The 14,055-nt window shown below is 43.8% G+C and overlaps 1 protein-coding gene across 5 annotated transcripts in view; it reads left to right on the top strand.

Annotated features, from left to right (window-relative positions):
• The window catches only part of ASAP2 (ArfGAP with SH3 domain, ankyrin repeat and PH domain 2), a 1,162,669-nt gene that overhangs the window by 534,239 nt on the left and 614,375 nt on the right, over nucleotides 1-14,055 (top strand). For all 5 annotated transcript variants that reach the window (XM_085610735.1, XM_085610732.1, XM_085610734.1 and 2 more), the window contains one exon: nucleotides 3,776-3,824. In XM_085610735.1, coding sequence (XP_085466861.1) covers nucleotides 3,776-3,824 — 49 coding nt within the window. The remainder of the gene's footprint in view (nucleotides 1-3,775; nucleotides 3,825-14,055) is intronic.

Below are 14,055 nucleotides of genomic sequence, written 5' to 3'. Positions count from 1 at the left end.
CCTGAAGTATTAAATCATGGTACGCTTTCATCATAGTTTTATAGAGTTGTTTGGCCTCCGGTTCGTATTGGGCTCTCCAGGCCCGCTCAGCGACTTTGCACTGCCTACGATGATGGGCCAATTCCTCCGTAAACCAAGGAGCCGAGACCCGTTGGACGGCAGACCTAGGTGCCTGTAATGGGGCGAGCTCATTTAATCTAGCAAGAAGCCAGGATTGCAGGCTCTCCAGGTCTTTCTCCAGATCACCCGTATGTGGCATGGGGTGATTCACCTGAGCCTGCGCTAGCAGTTCCGGAGTCACCCGATGGAGTGCCCTATAGCTGCTACCCTGCTGTCTCGTAGCACTGGCCGTAGAGTTCATAATAGATGGTATTTCAAAATGAACAAGACAATGATCAGACCATAAAACTGGCAGAAGTGTTACAGCCATGATAGGTAAGGTGGAAAAAACCTGGTCAAGTGTATGGCCTTTATCATGAGTCGGGCCAAAAATATAGGGGGAAAGACCCAGAGTAGATGTAATATCTAGCAGCTTAATAGCATCCCGGTCTTGATAATCATCCATATGAAAGTTAAAATCACCAGCCAATATACAGCGCTCCGATCTTAGAACAAGGACCGACATAACCTGCTGGAGATCGTCAAAAAAGGATCCCACTGGGCCCGGAGGTCTATAGACAACAAGACCCTTCAGCGCTTGCTGAGGTGAAAAAGAGATGGTAAAGGCAAGAGAGTCGGCACCTACGATGGCATTAGGGCGCGTGACCATACACGGAAGAGATTTTTTAACAACCAAGGCAACTCCTCCCCCCCTACCCTTGTCTCTATCTTGTCGATGGATGATATAGTCTGAGGGAATGGCTAACGCGATATCCGGGTGGGAGGATTCATTGAGCCATGTCTCAGTGAGCATCAGACAGGTAGGACTGGTCGTCGAGAGGAGATCATAAATCTCTTGAGTGTGTCGATGCAACGACCTCGTATTAAGGAGTAGACACTGATGTTTCATGCTAACATCCTTAGTAGAGCGGGGGGAAGGGAGATTGCGGATAGGATGCCATTTACAGCCAGGGCATTTATGTTTACCCCTATATCGGCCAGGAAAGACTAAGCGACAGGACGCGTCCCCGTCGCGCAAAGAGTAAAGGTCCTGAGCAGAATAGGAATACATAATAGCCAGAATTACCTACCACGCCGAACGCCTCCGGGACGCTGACGGGCGCAGACGGGCTAAACTCAGGCGGAAACTCCGGCGAAAGTCCGGCGATCCACTGCGCGAATCCGCTGCGCGGGGAGTAACCCCTTAAATAGAGGTCGAGCGTCCGAGTGACGTCAGGACCGTAGTACGAGTTGGCGCCGTCAGGTGTGCCACTCACCCAAGATGGCCGCCAAAAGATCTCTGGGGACGAGGGCCCGCAAAATGCGGTGAGTGTCCAATTTATAGTGCGTGTGGGGGGCCTACGATAAAACCAGGGGCTAAAAACATAAAGACAAACACAAATAGGCAAAACAGGGAATAATTAAAAATTAGAGCGCAAACACGCGAAATATCTATGTCTGTAATGCACAAACCAGTGCAGGTAACGCGCACTAGGTGGTTCGCCAAATGCAGTTAAAATAAGGTCTGTAGAAGACCGAGCACCAGAATTAGTTCCCTTAAATAGAGGTCGAGGTCGAGCGTCCGAGTGACGTCAGGACCGTAGTACGAGTTGGCGCCGTCAGGTGTGCCACTCACCCAAGATGGCCGCCAAAAGATCTCTGGGGACGAGGGCCCGCAAAATGCGGTGAGTGTCCAATTTATAGTGCGTGTGGGGGGCCTACGATAAAACCAGGGGCTAAAAACATAAAGACAAACACAAATAGGTGTGGATTATGCGGAGGTTCAGTCTAGAGTGAGAAAGTGTCAACAGAAAATGAAGTCTTGTCATGAAGTAGATAGGAGAGGGTTTACTGGATGTATGAAGATTGGCACATGGGCCGTGTGCCATATTAAGGAACATGGGAGGAAGAGGTAGTACAACTGAATTTCATTTTTGTGGGCCATACAGAATTATTCAGATTAAAAAATGTTCTTTAACACTTGCTGATAGAAGGTGGCGAGCTGTTAGGAACTTGGTTCCATTGGAGATTTTCAAAAAGATGTTATAGGGTGAAAATTACATATTCCCTGATTAACAAAACTGTTTCGAATGAAGGCAAATCTAATGAACACAAAATCGTGGAATGTAATGGTAAAAATTGTCAAGGTGATCATATTTTGGTGTCAACTCCTTGCAACGTTCCTGCGGAGTTTCAAGGTGCGGTTTCAATAAAGTGTGAAACTCATGGTAATCAGGAAGAAGGTTCTATGGAGACAGGTGTTGAGAACTTAACAGATGTTATTAACTCCGGAGTGACGACTAGGATGGAACGCATTTGTAGGAAACCAGGGTATTTGCAAGATTTTTTCTCTTAAATAACAAACATAAAATATGTTATTTTTGTTTTTGTTATAAAAGGAGGAGAGGTTGTAGTCAAACATCTCCTAATAATTTACAAATTATGTAAGTTTGTTGCATTCAAGGCTTTGTATTTCATTTAATCTGTTCTGTGGGCTGCGTGAGACGAGTGAGCTCTGTTTTCGAGTATTACATTCCAGTTCCAGATTCCGTCAGTTGGGAGAGATGGGTCTGGACTGGAAAAACCTTGAATGTGTTAAGGTGGGCTCCTTTTCACCTGAACTAAATCTCTTCAATAACCACATTAGCTCCAATCTGCAAAGTGTTCCTGCATGTACATTGAAAGCTTATAGCAGTGCCTTCACACGTGAAATATTTTAAAAAATGTAGCCTCTTAACTAAGTAAGCCTGAACAGAATTACTACTATGTTTCTCCTTGTTGACAATTTCTTTGTGACAGAGTTTTTCTAAAAATAAATGGATAAGTTGACTATCATACACAGCTTTTCATGGCTCTGCCCCAGCTTACTCTACCCCCTTTCCACTGCCACTCCTTGACCCCCAATTTATTGGTTCCCAGAGTAAATTTCTTCCAATTCCAGCACTACCAGTGTACGACAATTGTGTCTCTAAAGTTGGAATTCGCATTTTATTTTTGTATCGGAATGACTATTGATATTAAACCCCTTTTTATTCTGGGAGAGAGAAATGAGGGTAAAATCCCTTGAATTCGGTCTATTCCGATTGGAAGAAAATGCGCTCCTAAAGGAATTATTCCATCTACCTTGGTTTGTTACATTAAGTCCATGTTGAATAATCTTGTCCCAAATTATATATGGTCCCATGCTTCTGAGGGAATTGCAAATCCTAAAATACCCTTACTGGGGGAGGCAGAAACTTAGTTTGTTCCAAAGATGTGCATAATTGAGAAGAGTATGGTTGACATAAATGTGCATGTCAAGTTTTCTGCATGGTACTCAAAGGGGAAAACATGCTTGCTGTGGTTGTCTGTATATGGAAAGTGAGAAATTAGACTAGTATAGTTGCTGTTACATTACGTCTAACCGAAAAATGCTTGGTAATATATTATTTAATTTGCTGCTATATTACAGATGCAGTGAAGTGAATGAATATCTTGAATTAAACATTGTTTTAAAAAAAATTGCAATTGTTGGTGTCGGTTTTATTTTTTTTATTGAAGATTTTTTTTCTTACATGTATCGATATGGCTTGTTTTAGTTCATCAATAAATTAGTCACGATAATGACTGTCTAGAGTAAACCGTTATATATAATGTGTATAGTTAAAAATGCATGTTCAAATTGTTTGTTTTTCAGATGATAGAACATATCACTTTCAAGCAGAAGATGAACAGGAGTGTCAGATGTAAGTGCTGTTGCGCTTTAAGCAGTTGATGGCAATCTCATATGATTAGAGTTTGATCCTTACCAGCCAGATATGCAATAAAATACCTTAGTGGGTGAATCTACCGCATAATGGATCAAAGTAGCTCCTTGTAGCGACAGATAACCTGTTTATACCACATACTGCTTGGCTAGGTAAAGAGATGGATGAAATGAAAGTATTTGCCCGACACTCATTCCAAGCTCATCTTGATTACCATCCGGCGATACCAGAATTTTGATTCGCACGTTCAGCTACAGAGGCTTCTTATGGCATTTGATGCGTACATATCTGCAAATAAATTAGTGGTCATCCTTTCTGAGACCAAGATGCATATATGTAGCTACCGGTGTAAGAAGACCAGATGGCTTTAAAAAATCAGGTTTGAATGTGTTGGCTCAGGCATGCATATGCCATGAAGATACATTTTTCTAAACTTGCCCGTCCCTCAGCTAGTCTTATTCTATAAGTTGCTTGAACTAGTTGATGGTTAGGGGGCTTATCGAAGGATGTGTGTTGTTGTTGATTTGACCTTGCTCAATTCAGAATATTCCTCCGAGATCAATGTTGGTCTTCGCTTTGCCACAGTTCAAGCTTGGTTCATTCAGAATTAATTTCCAGCAACAGTCTCTGTCCTCTCAGCCCAATATGTAGGCGTGGCCTAGAGACCTCAACAGCTGTCTCATCAGCACTAGGGAAAAAAGTGCATATGTGTGTGTATATATATGTTTACTTGTGTCTATATATCGTCTGTAACTGCCACACTTTACCAACTTCCTCCACCTAGTAGTGCCATTGCCGCCAACTGTTTGTGGCCACTGCTTTCAATTTTGTCAGAAACTCCTCTACAAGGAAGAAAGCAGCACTCCGTCAGTGAAAGATGCCCCATGTTCAATTTTATTTGTGTGGTAATGAAAACCATTACAAAAATACCCTGATGCAAATGTTATCATATCTATCAGTAAAATCATGAAATGGACGTGACATAGTATTCTGCCACTTCCACATAATTCATTGAGAGATCATTATAAAATTACACAAAAACATTTAGAATTCATAGATCAAAAATAAAAGTTCTCTTTCATGCATATCAAGACACAGGCTTCATTAAAAAAAAGTTGTTTCCCCAAAAGTGCATAGTGTGTGTAAAGTGGTATCAAAATTGCTACATCTCTTACACTTACAATTTATAGGTCTAAAATAAAGAAAACTTATTTCAATCCATTGAGAACATGCATATCGAGATACAGGCCTCATCAAAAATGTTGATTCCCTGAAAGTGCATAGAGTGTGTAAAGTGCTATCAAAATTGCTACACATTTCTGCATCTCTTACACTTACAATGTATAGGTCTAAAATATATTAAAAAAATGATTTCAATCTGTTTAAAACGTGCATATCAAGACACTGACCCCTTAAAAAATGTGAATTCCCCAAAAGCACATAGCGTACGTAAAGTGCTATCACATTTACTACATCTCAGACCACAGCTGCATTTCAGTATTGCATACTTTTGAGTCCTAGTTGAAGATGACTCCAGCTATAGGCCCTGTCTTATTATGAAGCTAGTAAATCGTGATGCAATCATTCTGAATATTAAATAAATTACAGGGCCTCAGGTCCCTAGGTGCAAACATAATTGCTGCGTTTGGGACTGCCCTCTGGTGTTCTATTGGACATCAGACAGGCAGAATCTCACACTTTATCCAATTGAATTTCGCATTTTACAAGTGCAGTTAAAATGATCCGCTCTAGTTCATCACTGCAAACATAATTTGCAAGCAGTTCGGCTAGGCTAAGGCACAATTTTGTAGCGAGTGAGTAAAAGGTCCACCGAAGATGGATCTTAAAATGCATATTTAGTATATTACTGACAGGGGGCTGCAGTGCTAAAAAATCTATCGAATGCCTGCATGAATTTCCCAAATCTCCCTAGCAAAATTGGATGCTCTGCTTTAAGACAAGCGATTACAGAGGGTCTGCAAGAACATATGCCCAGTAACTGGAGTTAGTTCTTAAGAGTGCCTGCCTTTCTTTCAACAATAACGAGCAAATGCAGACAGAAAAACCGGGTAAATGCAGACAATGTGCACGATTGTTTCTCTGCAGGTTTGGCAAAGTCTACATAGTGTGTTGATATTTTTCCTTGTCATAGCGGGTATGAAGTATAATTTTGGCAGGCAGCCCTTCAAACTTATTTTGCATGAGTTTTTGTTTGACATGTTTTGACATGCAAACATGTGTAACTGTTTGCGGTCCCACTTAGACATAGTTGCTTAAGACTGGCCAGGCATGTGTACGTGAAGCCAATTTTTATCTGTCTGTTAGACGTGATTTTGGATGCGGCACTTTGAAAATTAACCTTTTAAATTTTTCAAAGTAATGGGGGTTACCCTCAGTGCATCTTATCTGTAGGTTCTCTAATGATTGATCCAATTAGGCCCAAGCTGCAGATTGGCGATCAGGTTTAGTTATTTCTAGCCATAGTTGGTTTTCCAAGGAGTCAGACCTTGGGGCGCATATCTTAAAGCATGTTTTCAAGAAGGCCTTGTCTTTCCAGGGTTTGATTAAAAAGGGTGGACTCTAGCCTAATGTGTGCTTGGAGAGGCGTGTTTTGAGAGATGAAAAACCCCTCTACTGGTTCTCACTTTTAGTTTATCCAGCAGGTTGGAATCACTTACAAGCATGACCTCTGTCTGATCCATAGGCTAGAGCGGGCAGCAGCTTAGCGCAAATCACTTTCAGTTTTGTCAGAAAGTCTTCCCCAAGGAACAAAGCAGCACTCAATCAGTGAAAGATACCCTTTTTGGGCTACAAATCAGTGACACATTTAGATTTCAGCGAGCCTTTATCCACTTGAAACATTGCCCGCCCCCTCTACCCCCCAAAAAAATGGCAAACCAGCATGAACAAGTTACTTCAAATAAAAAGGCAAAATATTAAGCGCATATTGCCGTTAATCCATGCCCTGTTGATTTAAAAAAAAAAAAAAACATAGTTTGCTTTGTATAACATTAAAATTAATCCCAGCATTGTGTTATATTCACATCGTAACTTAATTTATCAATAATGGGAATGAAAATAAAATACTATACATATATGGATTCATTGCAATATGTTTCCAGCAAGACGGGCACAGTTCAATACTGGAAATATAATATATATAAATATATATTTTTTGCATGATCTGAAGATAAATATCCATGCATTTATCAGCCTGAATGCCATCATTCATTACATAAACCTCAATCCGTAACCACGTGCTGTTAATCAAAACAACCTTCAGTATGTGGGTGTTGTTCCATTATGCAATGTACTGGTTGTTGCGTGCTTAATTATATATTTCGTAAGTGTGAATACATAAACCAAACACTCCCCATGATGATAAAGTGAAAAAATGCTAAATCATAGTTATCTGGCATATCATATTTGAAAACAAAATAAACGTAATTATATAAGTGTGTATTTAATATCAAGATCTAGAGCCCTATACCAACATCAGTAGCACATCATAAATTGCCAAATACCACACAATGCGCATTCAGAGTGTGAATTTCCAGACACTAAACGTAACCTCATAATTTTGTTTTATTTTTAAAAAAAATGTAAACAAATGTTATTCATTTTCTTCAGGTTATAATACATTTTATCTGTACAGCATATTATTTCTGCACGGAGAAATCATGAGACAACGACCCGTTCCTATGCTATATATTAGCAAGCATTAAAGTAAGTTAGGTCATAAGGGAGGTTATTTATTAATTTTGGTTTATTTCCCCCTCACTCCCAGACCGTAAGAGTTCAGTTCTCTAGGGGGGTGCTTTTCTCAAAGAGAATTGATGAAAAATACAGCATTTCAATAACAAAACTTCTCTCCCACCTCCCCTACTGACGGACGCAAACAAGGATAAATGTGTGCTGACTGGTTATTGCATGTCCGGCTGACTTCGTAGACACATGAGTCTTAGTCTTTGAGGGAGCCATATATTTAGTGTTCACTATGTTTCGATGCATAGGTTTTGGGGTAATGGTGAGTATGGGGATGGTGTCTTACATCTACCAGTGTAAAGTCCCAGGGGAACTACTCATGCCACCCAAGGGGTGGATTTAAGTTCTGAGTGCGAGGAGGGCTCATGTGTGAGTGCAGCGCTATCCTTGGGAGTTGACTGTGTCAGAGGCTTTGAACACGTTGGGGTTCCATCTTTTCTGCGTTGCTCAGTGTGTCTGGTACGGCGGTATAAGTTTTCTCACCTCTGTCATGGGTGGCCGCCAGGTGGTATAATAATGACCTGTGTACATCTTTGGTTGATTTGTTACCGACCAGGCAGCAGGAGTGCAGCTTCCTGAATTAGTCTATGGGGTAGTGAAGATCCTTGTTTGCTGGTTCTTAGTTAAGCAGTTCATTTGCCGTCTGTGGAGTCATGGATGGGAAGAGCAGTTGGCTACATTCTGCTTCTGATTTGCGCCGTGTCACCTGTGGAGGACGACTCCTCCGTGATTGCTCTGGTTTCTCGGAATTTGGCTGCAGATATCAGTGCCAATCGTTGCCCCTCCAACATTTGCTCAGTGGTAGGAGCCAGGTGGTCTTCTTGCCTTCTTATTTTAGGGTGCTGTTGTTGGATTTACCGTCTTCCAGTCTGTGGTTCAGCATTCTGCCTAAGGGCCGGATTAATGGGTAGGTCGGGAAAGGTGTGCTTAAGCAAATCTCATGCTTCAGTAGGGGTGTCAAAAAAGTTACTTTTCTGATCGTGCAGGATTTTGATTTTCGCTGGGTACTGGAGGGCGTATTTTAGGTCTATAGATTGAAGGTGTTGTTTGACTTCTTGATATGAGGCTTGTTTCTTCTGAACTTGCAACGTGTAGTCAGGGAATAGTGAAATGCGCACATTGTCTTGCTTGATCGATGCTTTTTCTCTCGCCACCTGAAGAATCTGGTCACGATCCCTGTAGTTGAGCACTCGAGCCACTATAGAGTGATGCGGCATACCGTGTACTCTTCTCCTGCTGGGGACTCTGTAGGCCCTTTCCATGCAAAACATTTCAGTTAATCTTCCTGCTGGCATCATAGTCCGCAGCCATGTTTCTATGAATAGCATTGTGTTTTGGCCTTCAGTGTTTTCTGGCAACCCTAAGACGCAAATGTTACTATGGCGATCGCCCTTCTGTGTCTTCCATCCGTTCTTGCAGTATTGTGATTTGGTGCTGAAGGTGTTCAACCATTTTAGATAGTTCTTTTTGCTTTGGAATCAACTCTTGTAGTGCAATTATGTTGGCGCTTACCTTGTCCGCGAGTTTCTTTTGGTCGGCTCTGATAAGGGCGATGTCTGTGGTGAGCAATCCCAGCTGTTGATCCATTTCTGTGCGGGATTGCCTTATTTCTTGCAAGATGAGATCTAATGTATCCAGTTGTGGGTCTTCTGTGGGTGCACTGGTTTAAGTAGCATTTGTGTCCTTGGTCTCCTGATATCTCCCTTTTGTTCGTCCCATTTCTGCGCAGTTCCTGCGTCTAGTGGTGGTTTGGGATTTCGCTTGATGCGTTAGTGATTAGAGGGTGCACATCGGCGGTCCCTCTCTTTTGGTGTGTTTTTTTTACCCCCGATCTTGTCTTACCCGCTAGTGTTTTCTTTTTAAGGTTTGTGCACGCCTGGTAGGTGATAGTCTGTACTCTATGGTTTTTGCTTGATTAGGCCTGATAGTCTCTAAGGGACGCCTCCGGATCTGGCCTCTGTGTGGGTCTATGTCTCAATGTCCCAGGTCTCAACTGGGTGCCAATGTCAGATATTTGTGCCCAGTGGTACGCGCCAGGGTTAGTCTAGTTTTGGCTCCTTCACGGATGTAGCCCCCGGGCCAGCCGAGAAGAAGGCCCGGTGTCTTTCAGTCCCAGCCTTGTCTTGTACCGAGGCGATCGCCTGCCTCCTCTCAGCACGCTCGGCACGAATCTTCTACCTGGGTGGCGGTGAGAGTCAATTCAATAACGCCGTAACTAGGCCTGGTGTGTTGATGTTTTTGCGCGTCAGTGCAATGGGAGAAATTACGTCAGCGGCCCTTATTTTTAGTGCGTCACCCCGGTTTTACTTCTTTCACACCGGCAACCCGTTCTCCTCCCAGCCAATAATTACTTTGATTATATCCGGCCCACCCAGCGCGGCGCTGGCCGATCACCGGTCAACGCTGCAGGAACCTAGACAGACACTGGCGCAAAAACTACAACATCCTAGATAAAGCCCGATACAAGGAAGCTATGTCCAAATATAAGCACCTCATAATTCAGGAAAAAAGCAAATACTTCCTCAACCAGATTGAGACAGCTCAAAACTCCACCACACAACTTTTCAAAGTGGTCACTAAATTATCAGGCTCCACCACAAACCCCCCAATCGTACCCAACCAAGAGCTCTGCAATGAACTAGCTACAACTTTTTCAGACAAAGTTAAGTACATATTCGTCAACTTCGCATCCCAAGCTAAACCTGATCTCTCATCAGTCGTCTCTGACAATAAGGAAAATACTCCTTCCTTCCCAACCTTCAGCCAAGTGCTACCAAAACAAATCATGGACCTCATTTTAACTATCAAGTCCGGCTCCCCGACTGATCCATGCCCTTCTTCGGTTTTAAAACTTTTCCCTGAACTTCTGGCCCCAAAGCTCACGGATATCTGTAATGCCATGTTCAACACCGGCAACTACCCAACCACATGGAAAAACTCCATCATCAAGCCACTTCTGAAAAAGTCGCACCTTGACCCTCTTGATACTAAAAACTACAGACCCATCACAAGCCTTCCCTTCCCTGCCAAAATATTTGAAAAACTAATGAATACACAACTTGCCAACTATATAGAAGACAACAACCTCCTAGACGACACTCAATTCGGCTTCAGGAGGGGCCATGGCACCGAAACGGCCCTCATCAAAGCATCAGATGAAATTAGATCCATCTTAGACCAAGGGGGAACAGCAGTATTGGTACTGCTGGACTTGTCCGTAGCTTTTGACACGGTCGATCATTCCACCCTGATCGACCGTGTCTCGAATATAGGCATCAAACACAAGGCCAAACAATTACTGACCTCATTCCTTGCCAACCGCACACAACTTGTGAGCCTCGGCAACTACAAATCCCCCCAGTTCACTCTCCCGTGTGGCGTGCCACAAGGCTCCTCCTTGAGTCCGACACTTTTTAACATCTATGTGTCGGACCTGGCCGGGGTCATCAAAACCCATGGGATGAATCTCACCTCCTACGCCGATGACACTCAATTGATGCTAGCAATCCATAAAAATGGAGGAGAAATCGCTGCCAAATTCCAAACAGGCATGATCGCTATCAGCTCCTGGATGGCTGAAAACTGCCTAAAATTAAACTCCGACAAAACCGAGGTCCTGATACTCGGCAAACTCCATCCGGTCTGGTCCCCCGTCTGGTGGTCTACTGAACTAGGCCCACCACCTCCCCCGGTGTCTAAAGTTAGAAACCTGGGCGGATTCTTCGACAATAAAATGAACTTCACCTCACACGTCAACTCTATTGTCTCATCTTCCTTCTACACCCTAAGGATGATCAAAAAAACTTCTATCCTTCCTTCCACTTAACGCAGGGAAAACCCTCATCAATACCCTAGTCACCTCCAAAATCGACTACTGCAATGGACTTCTAATTAACGCCCAGAAAAAAATCATCAGCAGACTCCAGATGGTGCAGAATTCAGCCGCACGACTGATAACAGGCACCCCCAAGTACCATCCTATCTCAGCAATAGTACGAAGCCTCCCCTGGCTACCCATAACAAGCCAGATTAAGTTCAAGGCCCTCTGCCTCGCCTTTAAGGCCATTCAGAACAGCGGACCAGCCTTTCTTAGGAAAGCCTTACATGGTTACATCCCCAGCAGAACCCTCCACTCCTCCACGGCCAACCTCCTGCACATCCCCCGAACAAAGAAAGTGGCCTGGGGTGACAGAAGATTTACGGTCGCTACCGCTAAACTGTTGAACACCTTGCCCCAACATATCAAAACATGCCCATCCCTACTATCGTTTAGGAAGCAGATCAAGACCTGGCTTTTCAATCAACAGACTTTCTAACTCTGGCCCAACCTCTATCCAGTCCGCAGCGCCGAGACACCCCAGGGTATTTGCACGCTCTATAAATTGCTAACCTAAACTAATGTCCGGCCCCATCCGCTCTCAGCCAAGGTCTCTCACCTTGTATTCTGGGGAGTCAGCGCAGGTGTATCCAGTCTGTGCAGTCGGAGTCCGGCACTCCGGACCAACGCCTCACCAGCCAGCACCTCCCGATGTCACTTCCGCAGTATCGAGCCCCTCTTCTCTGGCGCCGGACAGCTCCTCCATTCGCCGCTGGTGGTTGGCACAGCCTCAGACGGGCCCAGGAAACAAAGCGCCTGTTGTGGTTCGCGGTCTGTAACTTCCATGGCTCCCTTTGTCCACTGGGGGTGGCCCCTACCGTGGGTTAACCACATGTGAGGTGGCAGTCAAGGGTGGGCTTCACTGTAGTTGGTGGCGAACCCTGCGTCTTTCCGCAGCCCCTCGGGTCCACTTTACATCAGCGGAATGAGGGGTCTGCCATTTTGATGCCATCACGGTTGCTCATCATTTCTCGGAGTACGGCAGGGAGTTCAGGTTTCTCAGGGAGAATAGGTGATTTCCGGGATTTAGTGATTGCCCATGTCGGCCAGAATTGGCCGATGTTGTGGATTTTCGGCCGATACGGTGGGGATGCCGTGTCCCGGGACAGAACTAAAGATGTGTTTCCAGGGTACATTTCCAGATGAGGAAAGGGGAAAAGGTAATAGAACTAAAAAGGGCAGGGTTATAACATAAGTATAGAAGTCAAAATCTCATTGTTGCAATTCTCAAGCAAAGTCTGTACCATCTATTTCTAAATGTTCAGGTGCATGAAGTCATAACATACTAGATCATAGATCCAGATCTATGATCTAGTATGTTATGTACCATCTATTTCTAAATGTTCAGGTGTATGAAGTCATAACATACTAGATCATAGATCCAGATCTAGTATGTTATGGCTACAAACCCAATATGAGTTGCAGACACTATTATTCCCACAGCATCGTTAAATACCATTGTGTACTGCCAACTCTGCAGATCACAAATAGCACATCCATCCGGAGGACGTGGAAGGTCTCTTCTGCGACTGGGGAAAACCTTAGTTAGATCTGTTCGCCACAGACGGTAACGTGTAAGGTCAGCACTTGTGCATGCTGGAGCTTCAAAGGCAACTCATTCGTAGATACATATTGTCTCGAGTAGACTTCAGACCTCCTGTACATCATTCTGCTGATACCACTCCTGCCCAGAGTTTTAAAGTAGATCAGGAGCGACCAGGCCCAAGTTATTATGTGGCTCTGGATTGGGGATGGAGAGTATGGTATCCTGTACTCCTGAGTATGCGCATTTATCCTCCGATTAAGCTGCCCCTTTAGGAGGATCTCCTGTTGCAGCAGCAGGGCAGGGTTCTGCACACAAATCTGCGTACACTACACCTTCTTGCATTGAGATTGCGTGGCAACAACTGACAGGCTTTGATCTTAATTTAGCAAAGTTATTCTGGCAGCTAGGCATCCTTCAAATAAAACTATATGCACCTGCCATTGGTATAAGTTTGTGGCTTGCTCTACTACCAGAAATGTGACACCCTGTCTGTATCTTTGTCCAGGGTGTTGATGGGTGTGCCCAGCAAGGTTTACTTTGGGCACAGTTAAAGTGTATCTTTCGACTGTATTGGCATTCTTGCGGTTGCCAGATTAGTCTTCTCTGTTTAAGTCACCTGTTGTGACTCATTTACTTAAAGGAGTCCAACACGCGAACCCTTCATACCTCAGTGTGACCTTAATCTAGTTTTGATATTTTTGATGTGCTCCCCCTTCGAGCCTATGCACAGCTGCCTTTTATGTCTATTAACCATGAAAACTGCCTTACAAGTGGCCATTAAATCGGCCAAGAGGGTTAGTGAGCTTCAGGCACACTCTGTACTCTTCATAAACCAATTTATTTCCAGATAAATTGGTTCTCTGGAACTGTGCCTCTTTTTTAACCAAAGGTAATAGCACCCTTCTATGTCAGCCAAAGCATCACACTGCCAACCTTTTTTGTTCCACCCCACCCATCTAAGCAAGAGCAGAGACTCCATCAACTTCTACATCGAACATACCAGAAAACACAAGATGGATGAT

The sequence above is a fragment of the Triturus cristatus genome, chromosome 6 (assembly GCF_964204655.1).
Source record: "Triturus cristatus chromosome 6, aTriCri1.1, whole genome shotgun sequence".
Taxonomy (NCBI): Eukaryota; Metazoa; Chordata; class Amphibia; order Caudata; family Salamandridae; genus Triturus; species Triturus cristatus.
This window is presented reverse-complemented; position numbering and strand designations above follow the sequence as displayed.